The sequence below is a fragment of the Sus scrofa genome, chromosome 12, assembly GCF_054392235.1.
Source record: "Sus scrofa isolate SSC_HxYL_T2T_F1_AM1 chromosome 12, Sscrofa_HxYL_maternal_Yorkshire_Landrace_v2.0, whole genome shotgun sequence".
In the NCBI taxonomy this organism is placed as follows: domain Eukaryota; kingdom Metazoa; phylum Chordata; class Mammalia; order Artiodactyla; family Suidae; genus Sus; species Sus scrofa.
In genome coordinates, this window is record NC_139394.1 from 21,626,288 (window position 1) to 21,638,650 (window position 12,363).

General features: G+C 45.0%; 1 protein-coding gene across 5 annotated transcripts; it reads left to right on the plus strand.

Annotated features, from left to right (window-relative positions):
• Positions 1 to 164: 164 nt before the first annotated feature.
• Positions 165 to 7,598, plus strand: LOC100517119 (uncharacterized). 5 transcript variants are annotated; one of them, XM_084983048.1, is made up of 3 exons: positions 165 to 525; positions 1,496 to 1,502; positions 7,169 to 7,598. In XM_084983048.1, the coding sequence occupies exons 1-3, from the start codon at positions 165 to 167 to the stop codon at positions 7,596 to 7,598; spliced, it is 798 nt and encodes a 265-aa protein (XP_084839174.1). The 5 variants fall into 5 exon arrangements, with proteins under 5 accessions (XP_084839174.1, XP_084839176.1, XP_084839179.1 ...); XM_084983050.1 differs by lacking the exon at positions 1,496 to 1,502 and having other exon boundaries at positions 165 to 316; positions 392 to 589; XM_084983053.1 differs by lacking the exons at positions 1,496 to 1,502; positions 7,169 to 7,598 and adding an exon at positions 683 to 764 and having other exon boundaries at positions 165 to 535.
• Positions 7,599 to 12,363: the final 4,765 nt, after the last annotated feature.

Sequence of the window (12,363 nt, forward strand, 5' to 3'; positions counted from 1 at the left end):
GGTCTTCTGGTAATTACTGCAGTATTGGGTAAACAAAAACAAGGAAAGGTGTGGACAGCTCACCCAGTTCGGGTGGTATATAAGAGGCCGGGGCACAGGGAGCCTCCCAAACTCAGAATCTCACTGTCCTGGAAACCCAGCCAGAACCTCCACCCTCGGACACCATGGTCAGCTCCTGTTGTGGCTCCGTCTGCTCTGACCAGGGCTGTGGCCAAGGTCTCTGCCAGGAGATCTGCTGCCGCCCCAGCTGCTGCCAGACCACCTGCTGCCGGACCACCTGCCGCCGCCCCAGCTGCTGCCGCCCCTGGTGCTGCCAGTCTGTGTGCTCCCAGCCCACTTGCTGCCGCCCCATCTGCTGCCACCCCATCTGCTGCAGGCCCAGCTGCCACAGGCCCCAGTGCTGCCGGACCACCTGCTGCCGGACCACCTGCTGCCGCCCCAGATGCTGCATCTCCAGCTGCTGCCGCCCCCGGTGCTGCCAGTCTGTGTGCTGTCAGCCCACCTGCTGCCGCCCCTCCTGCTGTGGTTCCATTTGTGGTTCTAGCTGCTGCAGGCCCAGCTGCTGCATCTCTAGCGGCTGCAGGCCCCCGTGTTCCCAGCCCTCCTTCTGTGGCTCTAGCCCCTGTGGCTCCAGCTGCTGCCACCCCTGCTGCTGCCTGCGCCCCGTCTGTGGCCGGGTCTCCTGCCACACCACTTGCTACCGCCCCACCTGTGTCATCTCCACCTGCCCCCGCCCCACGTGCTGTGCCTCCTCCTGCTGCTGAATCTCTGCCTGTAATCTTGTCACACTGAGCATGTTCTCAAAAGTCATTTAAAATGTGTCAGAGCCAACCAGTGACTGGGGAAGGGCTTCTCAGTGGCCACCTCTTCTTCTTCGGATTTGGCATTCGGAGTTGGCACTCAGTTCTAGGAAATGACGGCTGCAAACAAATTTGCCACATGTTTTTAACTCAGACCCCAAAGCATCTGTTTTTAGACCTGCAGTCTTCATCCTAAGTATCCACTGATTAAAATGATCTCGAAAGACATCGCTTCATATGATTTTTTAAAAAATGTTTTTATTGAGATATAGTTGATTTCCAATTGTGCCAATTTCTGTTGTACAGCAAAGTGACCCCATCTCATACATACACACACACACACACACACACACACACACACACACACACACACACACATATATGCATTCATTTTGTTATATTATCTCTCATCATGGTCTATCCCAAGAGACTGGATATAGTTCCCTGTGCTGTATAGTAGGAGCTCATTGCTTATAGATTCTCAATGTAATAGTTGGCATCTACGAGCCCCAAACTTTCCATCCATCCCACCCCCTCCCTCCTCCTCCTTGGCAACTTCTATGTTCTTAATAAAGAGCCATTTCCTTGATGCTGAAATCTCCTGATTTGTTGACGATTCAGCGTGTGTGTGCCTTTGTTCATGTGTGTCTTTAGCTGTCTCTTCACACCAAGGACCCTCTTGCTTCCAATGCAAGAGAGCATGTCCAAGAGCAGTTATCTGTGGTGGAATCAAGACCCCAGGGGGCATCTGTTGGGTGACATGGTCAAAGGTATCTAACTTCTTCAAGCCTGTGTCTTTTCTCTGTGAAATGGGGATGATACCTTCTTCAAAGCTTCAAAGACGTAACCCCTCGCACAGGATGGGGTGCATAATGTGAGCGCTCAATAAATTTTTTACTGTTCTTTTTTTCCGAAGCACTACCCCGGGCTAGAACACTCTCTTAGTAAAGTGTCCTCTTGGACAGCAGAGCAAAGAAAGCACGCACGGTTGCTTTGGGTGCCCTTTATAAAGCACGGTTAAGGTTTGTATATCCCTTAAAGGTCCCATAAAAACTCCAGTGAGTGGACCCTCATCAGCTAAATTTCACTTGACTGCAATTCTAGTTCCATCCTTGGTTGGGTCGAGGGCTCTACCTACCTCAAGTACTTTTTTCCCTTTCTTTCTCTCTTCCTCCCTCCCTCCCTCTCTAAACATAACCCTCTTTCAGAATACTAAGTATACCTTCTAAACTCAGATTTCTGGAAATGCAAGAAGTCCATGATAATTTTTCCATAGAAATTTTGAACCTTTTTTTTTTTTGGCTGCACCTGCAGCTTGCAGAAGGTCCCAGGCCAAGGATTGAAGCCCAGCCACAGCAGCAACCCGAGCGGCAGCAGTGACAACATCAGATCCTTAACCTGCTGTACCACAAGGGAGCTCCAGAAACTTCTTAAGAGATGCTCCAAATTTTAGTATTATGAGACTGAAACCCCTCTTAATTTTAGGCGCTCGTGTTATTGGGCTTTCTTCATCTTCTTTGTGGTTTCACTCTCCCATTTTGGACTTTTATCCCCTCGCTTGGTCTTAGTTAAGAGCACATGGTCAGGATACTTCTTTGAGATTCAGGTTTCTCATCGCTGAAACTCAGGTGAGAATGATCCTTCTTAGCTGTGAAAATATGTCACAATGTACACAATAACGTGATTTCTATACAACCATGAGTCTCTGAAGTTTGGGTTCCTAATCTGAAGTATCTTAAAAAAAAAACATGTTAAATTCAAAATTAAATTGCTTCTATTAGCTGTGTTATATTTCCAAATAACATGCATAATTAATGGACTACCCATTGTGGCTCAACAGTAACGAACTGGACTAGTACCCATGAGGACCCGGGGTTCAATCCCCGGCCTTGCCCAGTGGGTTAGGGATCCTGCGTTGCCATGAGCTGTGGTGTGAGTCGAAGCTGCAGCTTTGATTTGGCATTGCTGTGACTGTAGCATAGGCTGGCAGCTACAGTTCAGGTTTAACCCCTAGCCTGGGACCTTCCATGTGCTGTGGAGTGGCCCTAAAAAGACCAAAAAAAAAAGCGTAATTAAGAGTTTATTGTTCTAAAATTAAAAAAAAAAATAAGGTGTTAAGAAACAAAGCCAGAGTTCCCTGGTGGCCTAGTGGTTAAGGACCTGTCATTGTCACTGCTGTGGTGTAGGTTCTATCCCTGGGCTGGAAACTTCCACATGCAGTGGGTGCAAGCCAAAAAAAAAAAAAAACAAAAAAAAAAGAGAGAGAGAGAGTTCCCATTGTGGCTCAGCAGTAACAACCCCAGCTAGTATCCATGAGAATGAGGGTTTGATCCCTGGCCTCGCTTAAGGACCCCATGTTGCTGTAGCTGTGGCATAGGCCGGCAGCTGTGGCTCGGATATGCGACCCCAGCCTGGGAACTTCCATATGCCGCAAGTGTGGCCCTGAAAAGCAAAAAAAAAAAAAAAAGCAGAGCGAGACAAAACAGATAGAGGTTGACATCACGTGGGCTTCACCCTGACATAGGTTGGGAGCTACACAGAAACATCTCGCATTTTCAAATTCACCTTTTTCAACTTAACTCTGAGATGGCCTGCTGAGTACAGTCCTGTCTCTTCACACACTCGAATCAACAAGTCTTTCATCCTCCTTTATCTTTCTCTTTGATAAGTGCTAATTACAGAATACAGGCTCTGGTTTTAACATCGGGTTTTAGTAGCTAGAACTAAATCAAAGAATGGGGCCATAGACTGTCTTCTTCAATATTAAAGTATCTGAGCCTTATAATTTCCCGTTTTTACAACAAGAACTGGGACCAAGTGGGAATGGGATGGCAGGCTGTATCTGGGTGATAAAAAGATGTATTTGCAAAGGTGTAGGCAGAGTTTAGGGAAAGCAGCAAGGAAGAGCCCAGCACCCAGGGCTCATGATAGCAAGAAGCAGCTACCCCTCAGCTTAGGCGATGATGTGGGTGAGGTAGCAAAGGGCTGGCATGCAAGACTTCCTAGGATGACTGTATAGAGATACTCCAGGTACAGATCTTGTCATGAGAGAGGGTTGCTCTAAAAGATCCAAAGTGATGCAGGAGAGATCCTGGTCAAGAAGACCACCGAGTTATGAATGGGAAAGTGTGGCTGGAGTGATTATTCTGCAGCCCCATCAACTTTCCCTAAGGCATAGCTGGTTTCGATTTTACGTGAAGAAGGCATCAACTAAGTCTACCCTTCACTCGGTATTGTTTTAAAAATATACCAACTGTTAAACTGAGATATCTTTTAATAACTTGAATGAAGACCCCTCCTTATAGCTGTTTTCAGTGTGGTCCAAGTCTCTGCTGATACTTTCTTTGCAATAATTCTGTGATGCTCATTGCCATCACCTAATGCTGTGAGCCCACCTTTCACGCTGCCCCACTTTAACTTTTTAAGCAATGTCTCCCTGGAGTTCCCTTGGTGGCTCGGCAGGTTAGGGATCCAGCAGTTATTGCTGCCGTGGCTCAGGTCACAGCTATGGTGCAGGTTCGATCCCTGGCCTCGGGACTTCTGCACGCTGTGGGCAATGCATCCCTCATTTTGGCATTTCTAAAGGAAGATCAGACATGAACATGATTTGTTGGACTTGGGAACAGACTTGTGGTTGCCAAGTCGGGGGGAGGGAGTGGAATGGACGGGGAATTTGGGGTTAATAGGTGCAAACTATTGCCTTTGGAATGGACAAGCAATGAGATCCTGCTGTATAGCCCTGGGAACTATATCCAGTCGCTTATGATGGAGCGCGATGGAGGATGATGTGCAAGAAAAAGAATGTATATCTGTATGTGTGACTGGGTCACCTTGCTGTATGGCAGAAAATTGATAGAACACTGTAAACCAGCTATAACGGAAAAAATAAAAATCATTAAAAAAAAGAAATTAACATGAATTGTAAATAGCATATATATTACCTATTAAAAGTCTCTTAATAGAGCTACCTTTTTTTTTTCTTCTAGAATTCAAGGCTAAACACGCTCTCTCTTATATTCCGGGAATCTCAACTTATCTTTTTACTCTTAAAATAGATTTTCCAGACCTCTCCCTTTCAACATCACAAACCGGGATTATGCCCGTCTCATCTGTGGCTCCTCTTCTGAATCTCCCTGCCGTCCAGCGACGTAACATGTGTTCTCAAGGCCAGTGTGGCTTCTCTGATGGTCTAGACAAAATCTTCACTCATTGCACAGACATCTCCTGCAAAATATCAAAAACCCACTGCATTTCAGGCCGTGGGGACATGAAGCTAAGTGAAGCAGAGTCCTAGCCCTAATGGAGTTTATTTTCTAGAAGGAGCCAGAGACATGAGCACATCCTTGGGAGAGAAGTGCCGTGGAGGGGGGACTTGACTTTTCGTGGCATCAGGAAGGATCCTGGAGGAATATGGCCATTGAACTCACTGGCAAAAAAATCATCAGGAGAATACTGAGCTCGCGAGATTTGCGGGGAAGAGGGAATATCATGAAGGTAATTTGCTATTTCCTTGAATGTTGTTTTTCTCTGAATGCCTAGGGCACTAAAGAGACCTCTAATTTAGGAGCATAATCCTAGGTGGCTTTGGTTATAAAACTCTTTATGGGTAAGTACATGTAAGATAATAAAACTTCTTGATAATCCCCTTAATGCGTCTAAGAAAATCTTACGTGTAAGTGATACTACAAAAACTGCTAGGCATTTTAGCTCAGAATATGGGAAAAAGATGTTAATAAAATGTCCATAAAGCATTAAGTGGTGGGCTGCACCCTGCAGGCCTGCAAGCTCTGTACTTGCCCAGCCTCAAGATGAAAGAAAAAGCCTGGAGTCAGGAGCAGAGACATCAGGAGTTTAATGGGGGGGGGGATCTTTTTTAAAATAAATTTTTAAATTGTAGTTCATTTACGGTGTTGTGCCAATTTCTGCCTTGACCCAGTTAGTTATACCTCATCTTTTTTTCATACTATCCTCCATCCGTTCGCTCCCAAGAGATTGGATACAGTTCCCTGTGCTATACAGTAGGACCTCATTGCTTATCCATTCTCAGTTTGCATCTCTGTCCAAACTCCCTGTCCACCCCACTCCCTGCCCCTCCCCAACAAAATCAAAAAATAGATGGGAAATCTTACAGGTCTGGGGCAAAAGGGTCCTGGAGCGACGCCCACAGTGGACAGCAGACAGCAGGCTGGAAGAAGCCGCAGTCTTTCCTGGGGGATGGGGTGGGGAAGGGGAGATGGCCAATTATAGGGAGAGTGCGGTCAGGATGGCTCACTGATTACCAAGGAAATCAGCAAAGGGGAAGCCCTCCGGTTGAGTGCCTTCCGGGTGAGGAGGTCTGCCCTTTGTTAGTCTCTCAAAGATGAGCCATTCTGATCTAAAGATTAAGACACTCACTAGCGGGAGCCAGGGGGCATGTATGCATGCTCTTACTGATTAGGCTTTCCCGTCAAGGGGGAAGCGGTGAAGGGGAGGCGGGGACTGGTCCAGCAGCAGGATGAACAAAGAGCCAGCACACAGCCATCTTGGGCTGCCTGATTACACGATAACCCTGATACATTTTGATATTTCAAACGACAGAGCAAAACGATTGTCTCAATCACTCTGTGTCAGCCTGGAAGACATTTCTGAAAATCGATACTGATCTATCTCAGACGACTCTTTGCTGCTTAAAAACACCAAGTCACTGCTAACTGTTTCAAAGTGCCTCAGGATGATGGGAAATAACACAGCTTGGGATGTCCTAGGAATTTAATTAGTTCAATGACCACCCAGAATACACACAATGAATCATAAGTTTTCTCGTTTCTCACACTCAGCGAGGAGGAGATCACGCCCTCTTTCCCTACCAGCATTCCATCTGATTGAAACATGAATTTTCTACCAGAGATCCTAATTCCATCAGAAACGCTCCCCAAATCAATTCAAAGTGAGAAGTAGACAACAGTGGCCCACCTGTGTCACATGTTCCCCAGGGACTGAAGTCTTGTGACAGTGCAAACAAAAAAACAAACACAGGAGGTGATTCATGTGGGAACATTGGGGAACTTGAGAAAAGGGAAATGATTATTTCCTATATATGAGGAATTATTTTTTTACTAGAAAAATACACGCTATTACTTTACTAATTGTATTCATAGTCATGTAAACAACAAGAAGAAAATAGTATCTCCATAATCACAGGAGTCCCTCAGCTGAGTATAAAAGGGGCCACGTGGCAACAAGACACCCAAACTCAAGAAGCTCACTCTTCTGGAAACCCAGCCAGAACCTCCACCCTCGGACACCATGGTCAGCTCGTGTTGTGGCTCCGTCTGCTCTGACCAGGGCTGTGGCCAAGACCTCTGCCAGGAGACCTGCTGCAGCCCCAGCTGCTGCCAGACCACCTGCTGCAGGACCACCTGCTGCCGCCCCAGCTGCGGTGTGTCCACCTGCTGCCGCCCCAGATGCTGCATCTCCAGCGGCTGCAGGCCCCAATGCTGCCAGTCTGTGTGCTGCCAGCCCACCTGCTCTCAGCCCCGCTGCTGCATCTCTAGCTGCTGCAGGCCCCGATGCTGCCAGTCCTCCTGCTGCCAGCCCTCCTGCTGCCGCCCCAGCTGCTGCATCTCTAGCTGCTGCAGGCCCCTGTGCTGCCAGCCCTCCTGCTGTGGCTCCAGCCCCTGTGGCTCCAGCTGCTGCCACCCCTGCTGCTGCCTGCGCCCCGTCTGTGGCCGGGTCTCCTGCCACACCACTTACTATCGCCCCACCTGTGTCATCTCCACCTGCCCCCGCCCCACGTGCTGTGCCTCCTCCTGCTGCTGATGCCCCTCCCTGCCCCCCCATCCGTCTCATCCCAGAAGCAGACCCAGAGCATCAATGAGCCACCTGAGGAGGGGCCTTTCCCACCAGCGGTGTGTCCAAATCCTGGCCTTGGGCCAAACTCTCTCCTTTGTTGACCTTACCCCCAGGGGGACCCAGGGCATGAAATGAGGTGGTATTTACAGCAAGAAATTAATAGACTTGCTCCAGTTCTACACCCTACCTTTTGATTTGGAGGTACCCAGGCTTCCTGACCCAAACACGGAAATTCCTGCAGGGCCTATGGGGGCTCTGATGTCACAGCCTCAGATCTAAATGTCTGAGGTCTCCATCCTGTACTTCCTTTTACAGGGATGTTTCTGTATCTTATTGTTGCTGCTTCCGAATAAAGCTCCTGGCCTAGAAACACAGTGTTCTTGTGTTTGCTGCTTTGTATTGATATTGAACTAATGCCTCTCCTCCTTTCCTGGAAAATTATATTCAACCTAGAGTTGAATCGGGCTTTCCAATTTCTACTCAAAACCTCCAGGACAACTCCAACATGTCATGACATTAAATGCAAACACACAAACCCAGAAATAATGTAATACACAGATGTCTCCAAGAGTATTGAAGAATAACACAGATTTTTCTTTTTCAAAATTAAGGTTATGGAGAAGGGTTTTATCCCAGACCAAATCTTTCTTAAATATTTTTTTTAAAGTATCTATTTCCCTCCAATTCTGTTGTCGGGTGGCTGTCAGGTGAGAATGCTGACCTCTAACTACTCAAGGTAGGGTCCCCAGAACTTTGCCCCTTTGGAGAAAGAATTTGGCCAAGAGACTGAGGGTAGTGAGGCAATGACGCATTTATTTAAGAAGAGAAGAGAGAGAGAATAGGTGTGGAAAAGATGCAGGCACAGCCAGTGGTGGTGGTGTGGGCGGAGAAAGAGGGAGAAAGACAGACACAGAGAGAAAGAGCAAGAGAAGAAGCGGGGAAGAGAGCAACACGTGCTTTGGAAGTCCTTTAAATGACCTGTCAGGGGGCAGTCCTTCCCAGCTTCCTCTGGCCAATCATCTTGCTTTGTGTGGCTCTGGCCTGACTCCGGGCTCTGCCCTTACGATGGATTTGAGCCCAGGGGTCTCTGGGAAGTTGACGGGATATACTATGGTTGGGTGCCTCTCCTTTCTCGGACCCCGAGGAAACTTTCTGTGACATGTGTAGTTCCGGAGGTCTCCTTGACCTCAGGAATGAGAAATAGATGGTCTCTATCTTTTATCTAAGCAGGATGCAGCTTTTATCTTCAGGTTATCTGTCCAACAGGGAACAGATTACAGTTGCTCAGCCTGGGACCCATCTACCTCCTGCTTCAATTCCACTCCTCTTTTGGCAGCCTCATCCCTCCTTCCTCTTTCTCTCTCCTTCCCTTTCCCCACATCCATTGTTCTGCCTTGTCTCTTTTTTAAAGTATTATTTTAGGAATTCCTGCTGTGGTGCAACAGGATTGGTGGCATCTCTAGAGCGTTGGGAAGCAGGTTCAAGATCCAGCCCACTGCAGCTGCAGTGTAGGTTGCAATTACGGCTCAGATGCAGAGAACTCCATATGCCACAGGGCGGCCAAAAAAAAAAAAAAGTTGTTAAAAATTATTATTTTTTTTTAGGGCCACACCCACGGCGTATGGAGGTTCCCAGGCTAGAGGTCCAATTGGAGCTGTAGCCACCAGCCTACTATAGAGACACATCAGTATGGGATCCGAGCCCTGTCTGCAACCTACACCACAGCTCACAGCTCAGTGGATCCTTAACCTACTGAGCAAGGCCAGGGATTGAATGCACGTCTTCATGGATGCAAGTCAGGTTCGTCAACTGCTGAGCCACGACAGTAACTCCTAAAAATTATGTTTTAATTGCAGATTTGCAATACTACACACACACACACACACATATAAAGATTTTAAAATCTTTTCAAGAGATTTTTAGACTCTTCAGAATCTTTTCCTTTATAGGTTATTACAAAGTTTGCGTACAGTTCCCAACAGGGAACTATACTATTGGGTATGTCCTTATTGGCTGTCTATTTTATATATTGTAGTGTGTATATGTTGTATATGTCAGTCTCAACCTCCTAATTTATCTTTCCCCCACCCTCCTTTTCCCTTTGATAACCATAAGTTTGTTTTCTATGTCTCCGAGTCTCTTTCTGTTTTGGAAATAAGTTCATTTGCATATATAAACATATATATTCCACATATAAATGATATATAATATATGTCTTTCTCTGTCTGGTATACTTCTAGTACGATAATCTCGAAGTCCATGCATGTTGCTGCAAATCACATTATTTCATTCTTTTTATGTCTAGAGTAAGAGTCCATTGCATGTATATACGCAATATCTTCTTAATCCATTAATCTGTCAATGGACATTTAGGTGGCTTCCACATCTCGGCTATTGTAAATAGTGCCACTACGAACATTAGGGTGCATTATCTTTTGAGTCCTTGTCTCTTTTTCTTAGAAAATCAAAGGGTCCTCCTTTGGATTTATTCATCCCACATTAACCCAATTTATTACACCCTCAACTTCTCTAATTTCATCTCCATCCATTGACAACAAAATAATTACCTTTTGGGAAAATCAACCTTCCTGAGAAGCTGGGGAATAGCAGAAGATGAAAAATATCCAAATTTTAATATTTTCTTATCTTAATGACTTTTCTAGGATATGCATTTGACAGCATGGTCTGGAGCACCTTGTCAACAAATTCTATTAGGAATGTGGGAACTGACAAGGAATCAATTAATGGACTAGTTTGGTTCTTCAGCAAACCCATTTCCAAATTCCTATGAACTCCATCCTAGGAAAAAAAGATAAAAACAAATTTCTGATGAATTTATGCTAGTGAAAGTAGGAGACATATATAGAAAGCTTTGTACTATTTGCATATTCTAAGAGTTGTAGGGTTAATAATTAATTTATTGGTATTGAGTCTTGAATGTGTTTGACTTCCATAAATTCTACACATAAACAACAATGAAAAAACAATTTAACTTGTGCAGGGCCATTATTCTTTACCCTCACTAAAAGCACAGAATTTCTAATCCATCTGAAATGGTAGATGAGAATAGGTTGCACCTTTGATTGGTCTCAGCACAAAAAAAATTTTTTTTTCCTTGGGCAGGGGAGCTCTGTCAATACTTTTTTTCACAATGAAAAAAAGATTTAAAAATGGGAGTTCCCTTCATGGCACAGAAGAAAGGAATCTGACTACTGTACCTGAGGATGTGGTTTTGATCCCTGGCCTCACTCAGTGGGCATTGCCATGAGCTGTGGTGTAGACTGCAGATGTGGCTTTGATCCTGCATTGCTATGGCTGTGGCATAGGCCAAGTGCTACAGCTCTGATTTGACCACTAGCCTGGGAACTTCTGCATGCTGAGAGTGTGATCCTAAAAAGAAAAAAAAAAAAGAATTGAAGAATTGGAGAGAAAATGAACAAAAATATCCTTGTCATTATTTGCAGACAATATATTTATCTTCATGGAAAATGCTAGAAAATTTCACCTATGTAGAATTGGTATGTTAATTATCTAATGTTGGTTAACAAGTTATCCCCAAATTTAGCAGCTTAAAACAAACAAGCATTTATTATCTCACATAATTTCTGAGGGTTAGAATCAGAAGTAGCACGTCAGGGTCTCTCATGAGGTTGCAGGAAAGTGGTTGGCTAGGGCTGCATTCATTTCATAGGAAGAGAGGACAATCCACTTCCAAACTCACTCACATGGCTGTTGGCAGAGGGAGTCAATTCTTCACCAAGGGGGCTGCTCACATGAAGTGGCAGCTGGCTTCCCCCAGAGTCAGTTCTCTAAGAAAGCCAGCAATAGAAAGAAAACCCAAGAAGGAAGAAGCCACAGTCTTCAGATAAGAACCTAATCTTGGAAGGTAATAACTTAATATCTTCACTACTGTTGTATTCCATTCATTTGAAGTGAATCACTGTGTCCAGCTCACATTCAGAGGGAGGGGGTTACCCAAGGACATGAGTACCAAGAGGCAGGGATCACTGAGGGTCATCTGAGATGCCACCTACCACAGTATGTGAGCAAGGTGTTTACAGATCTAAAATGGTTTTTAATGTCATGGACTTTTCAGTGTTTTCCTGCATCATAGGAAGTTAAGTGTCTACAGAGGTGGTATCTATGACTCAAGCTATGGGAATCTCCAACATTTGTAAGTTGAAAGAAGAGCAACAGTAACCACAAGGGACAAGAAAGGAGAAGTAAGAAGACAAGTCAGAGAAGTAAGAAGACAACCAGTAGAATGCAGGGTCCAAAAGAGGGTGGCTCCTTGAAAACTTAAAGGACAGAATTCTACTGCCAGCTATGACAAAACAGATGATGTCATACCAGACCTCTCAATAAGGATAACTGTGAAAACTGGATAAAGTTAAGAAAACTATTGTTTGAAAGCAATAGTTTACAAACTGGGAATTGACTGATGCAGGCAGGGTTGAGCGCCCATAGTCTAAGAAGAAAATTAAATCCTTTCGGGTGGAAGTTAAAAATCAGCTGAAGCCTCTACAGTTTTTCATATATAATATATGGCAGTCAATTTTAAAAAGCACACTGTATGCCAGAAAAAAAGGACCAAGTTATTAAAAACAAGGACAAGATAAGACAATAGAAATAGACTCAAAGAGGAACTATATGTGGGTGTTAAAACTAACTTTAGGATAACTATGATTAATATGTTCAAAATAATAGATGAAAATGATAAATTTCATCAGAA

Excerpts from the sequence above, each read along its gene's own strand:
- LOC100517119 (XM_084983048.1), top strand. The coding sequence starts at position 165 with ATGGTCAGCTCCTGTTGTGGCTCCGTCTGCTCTGACCAGGGCTGTGGC.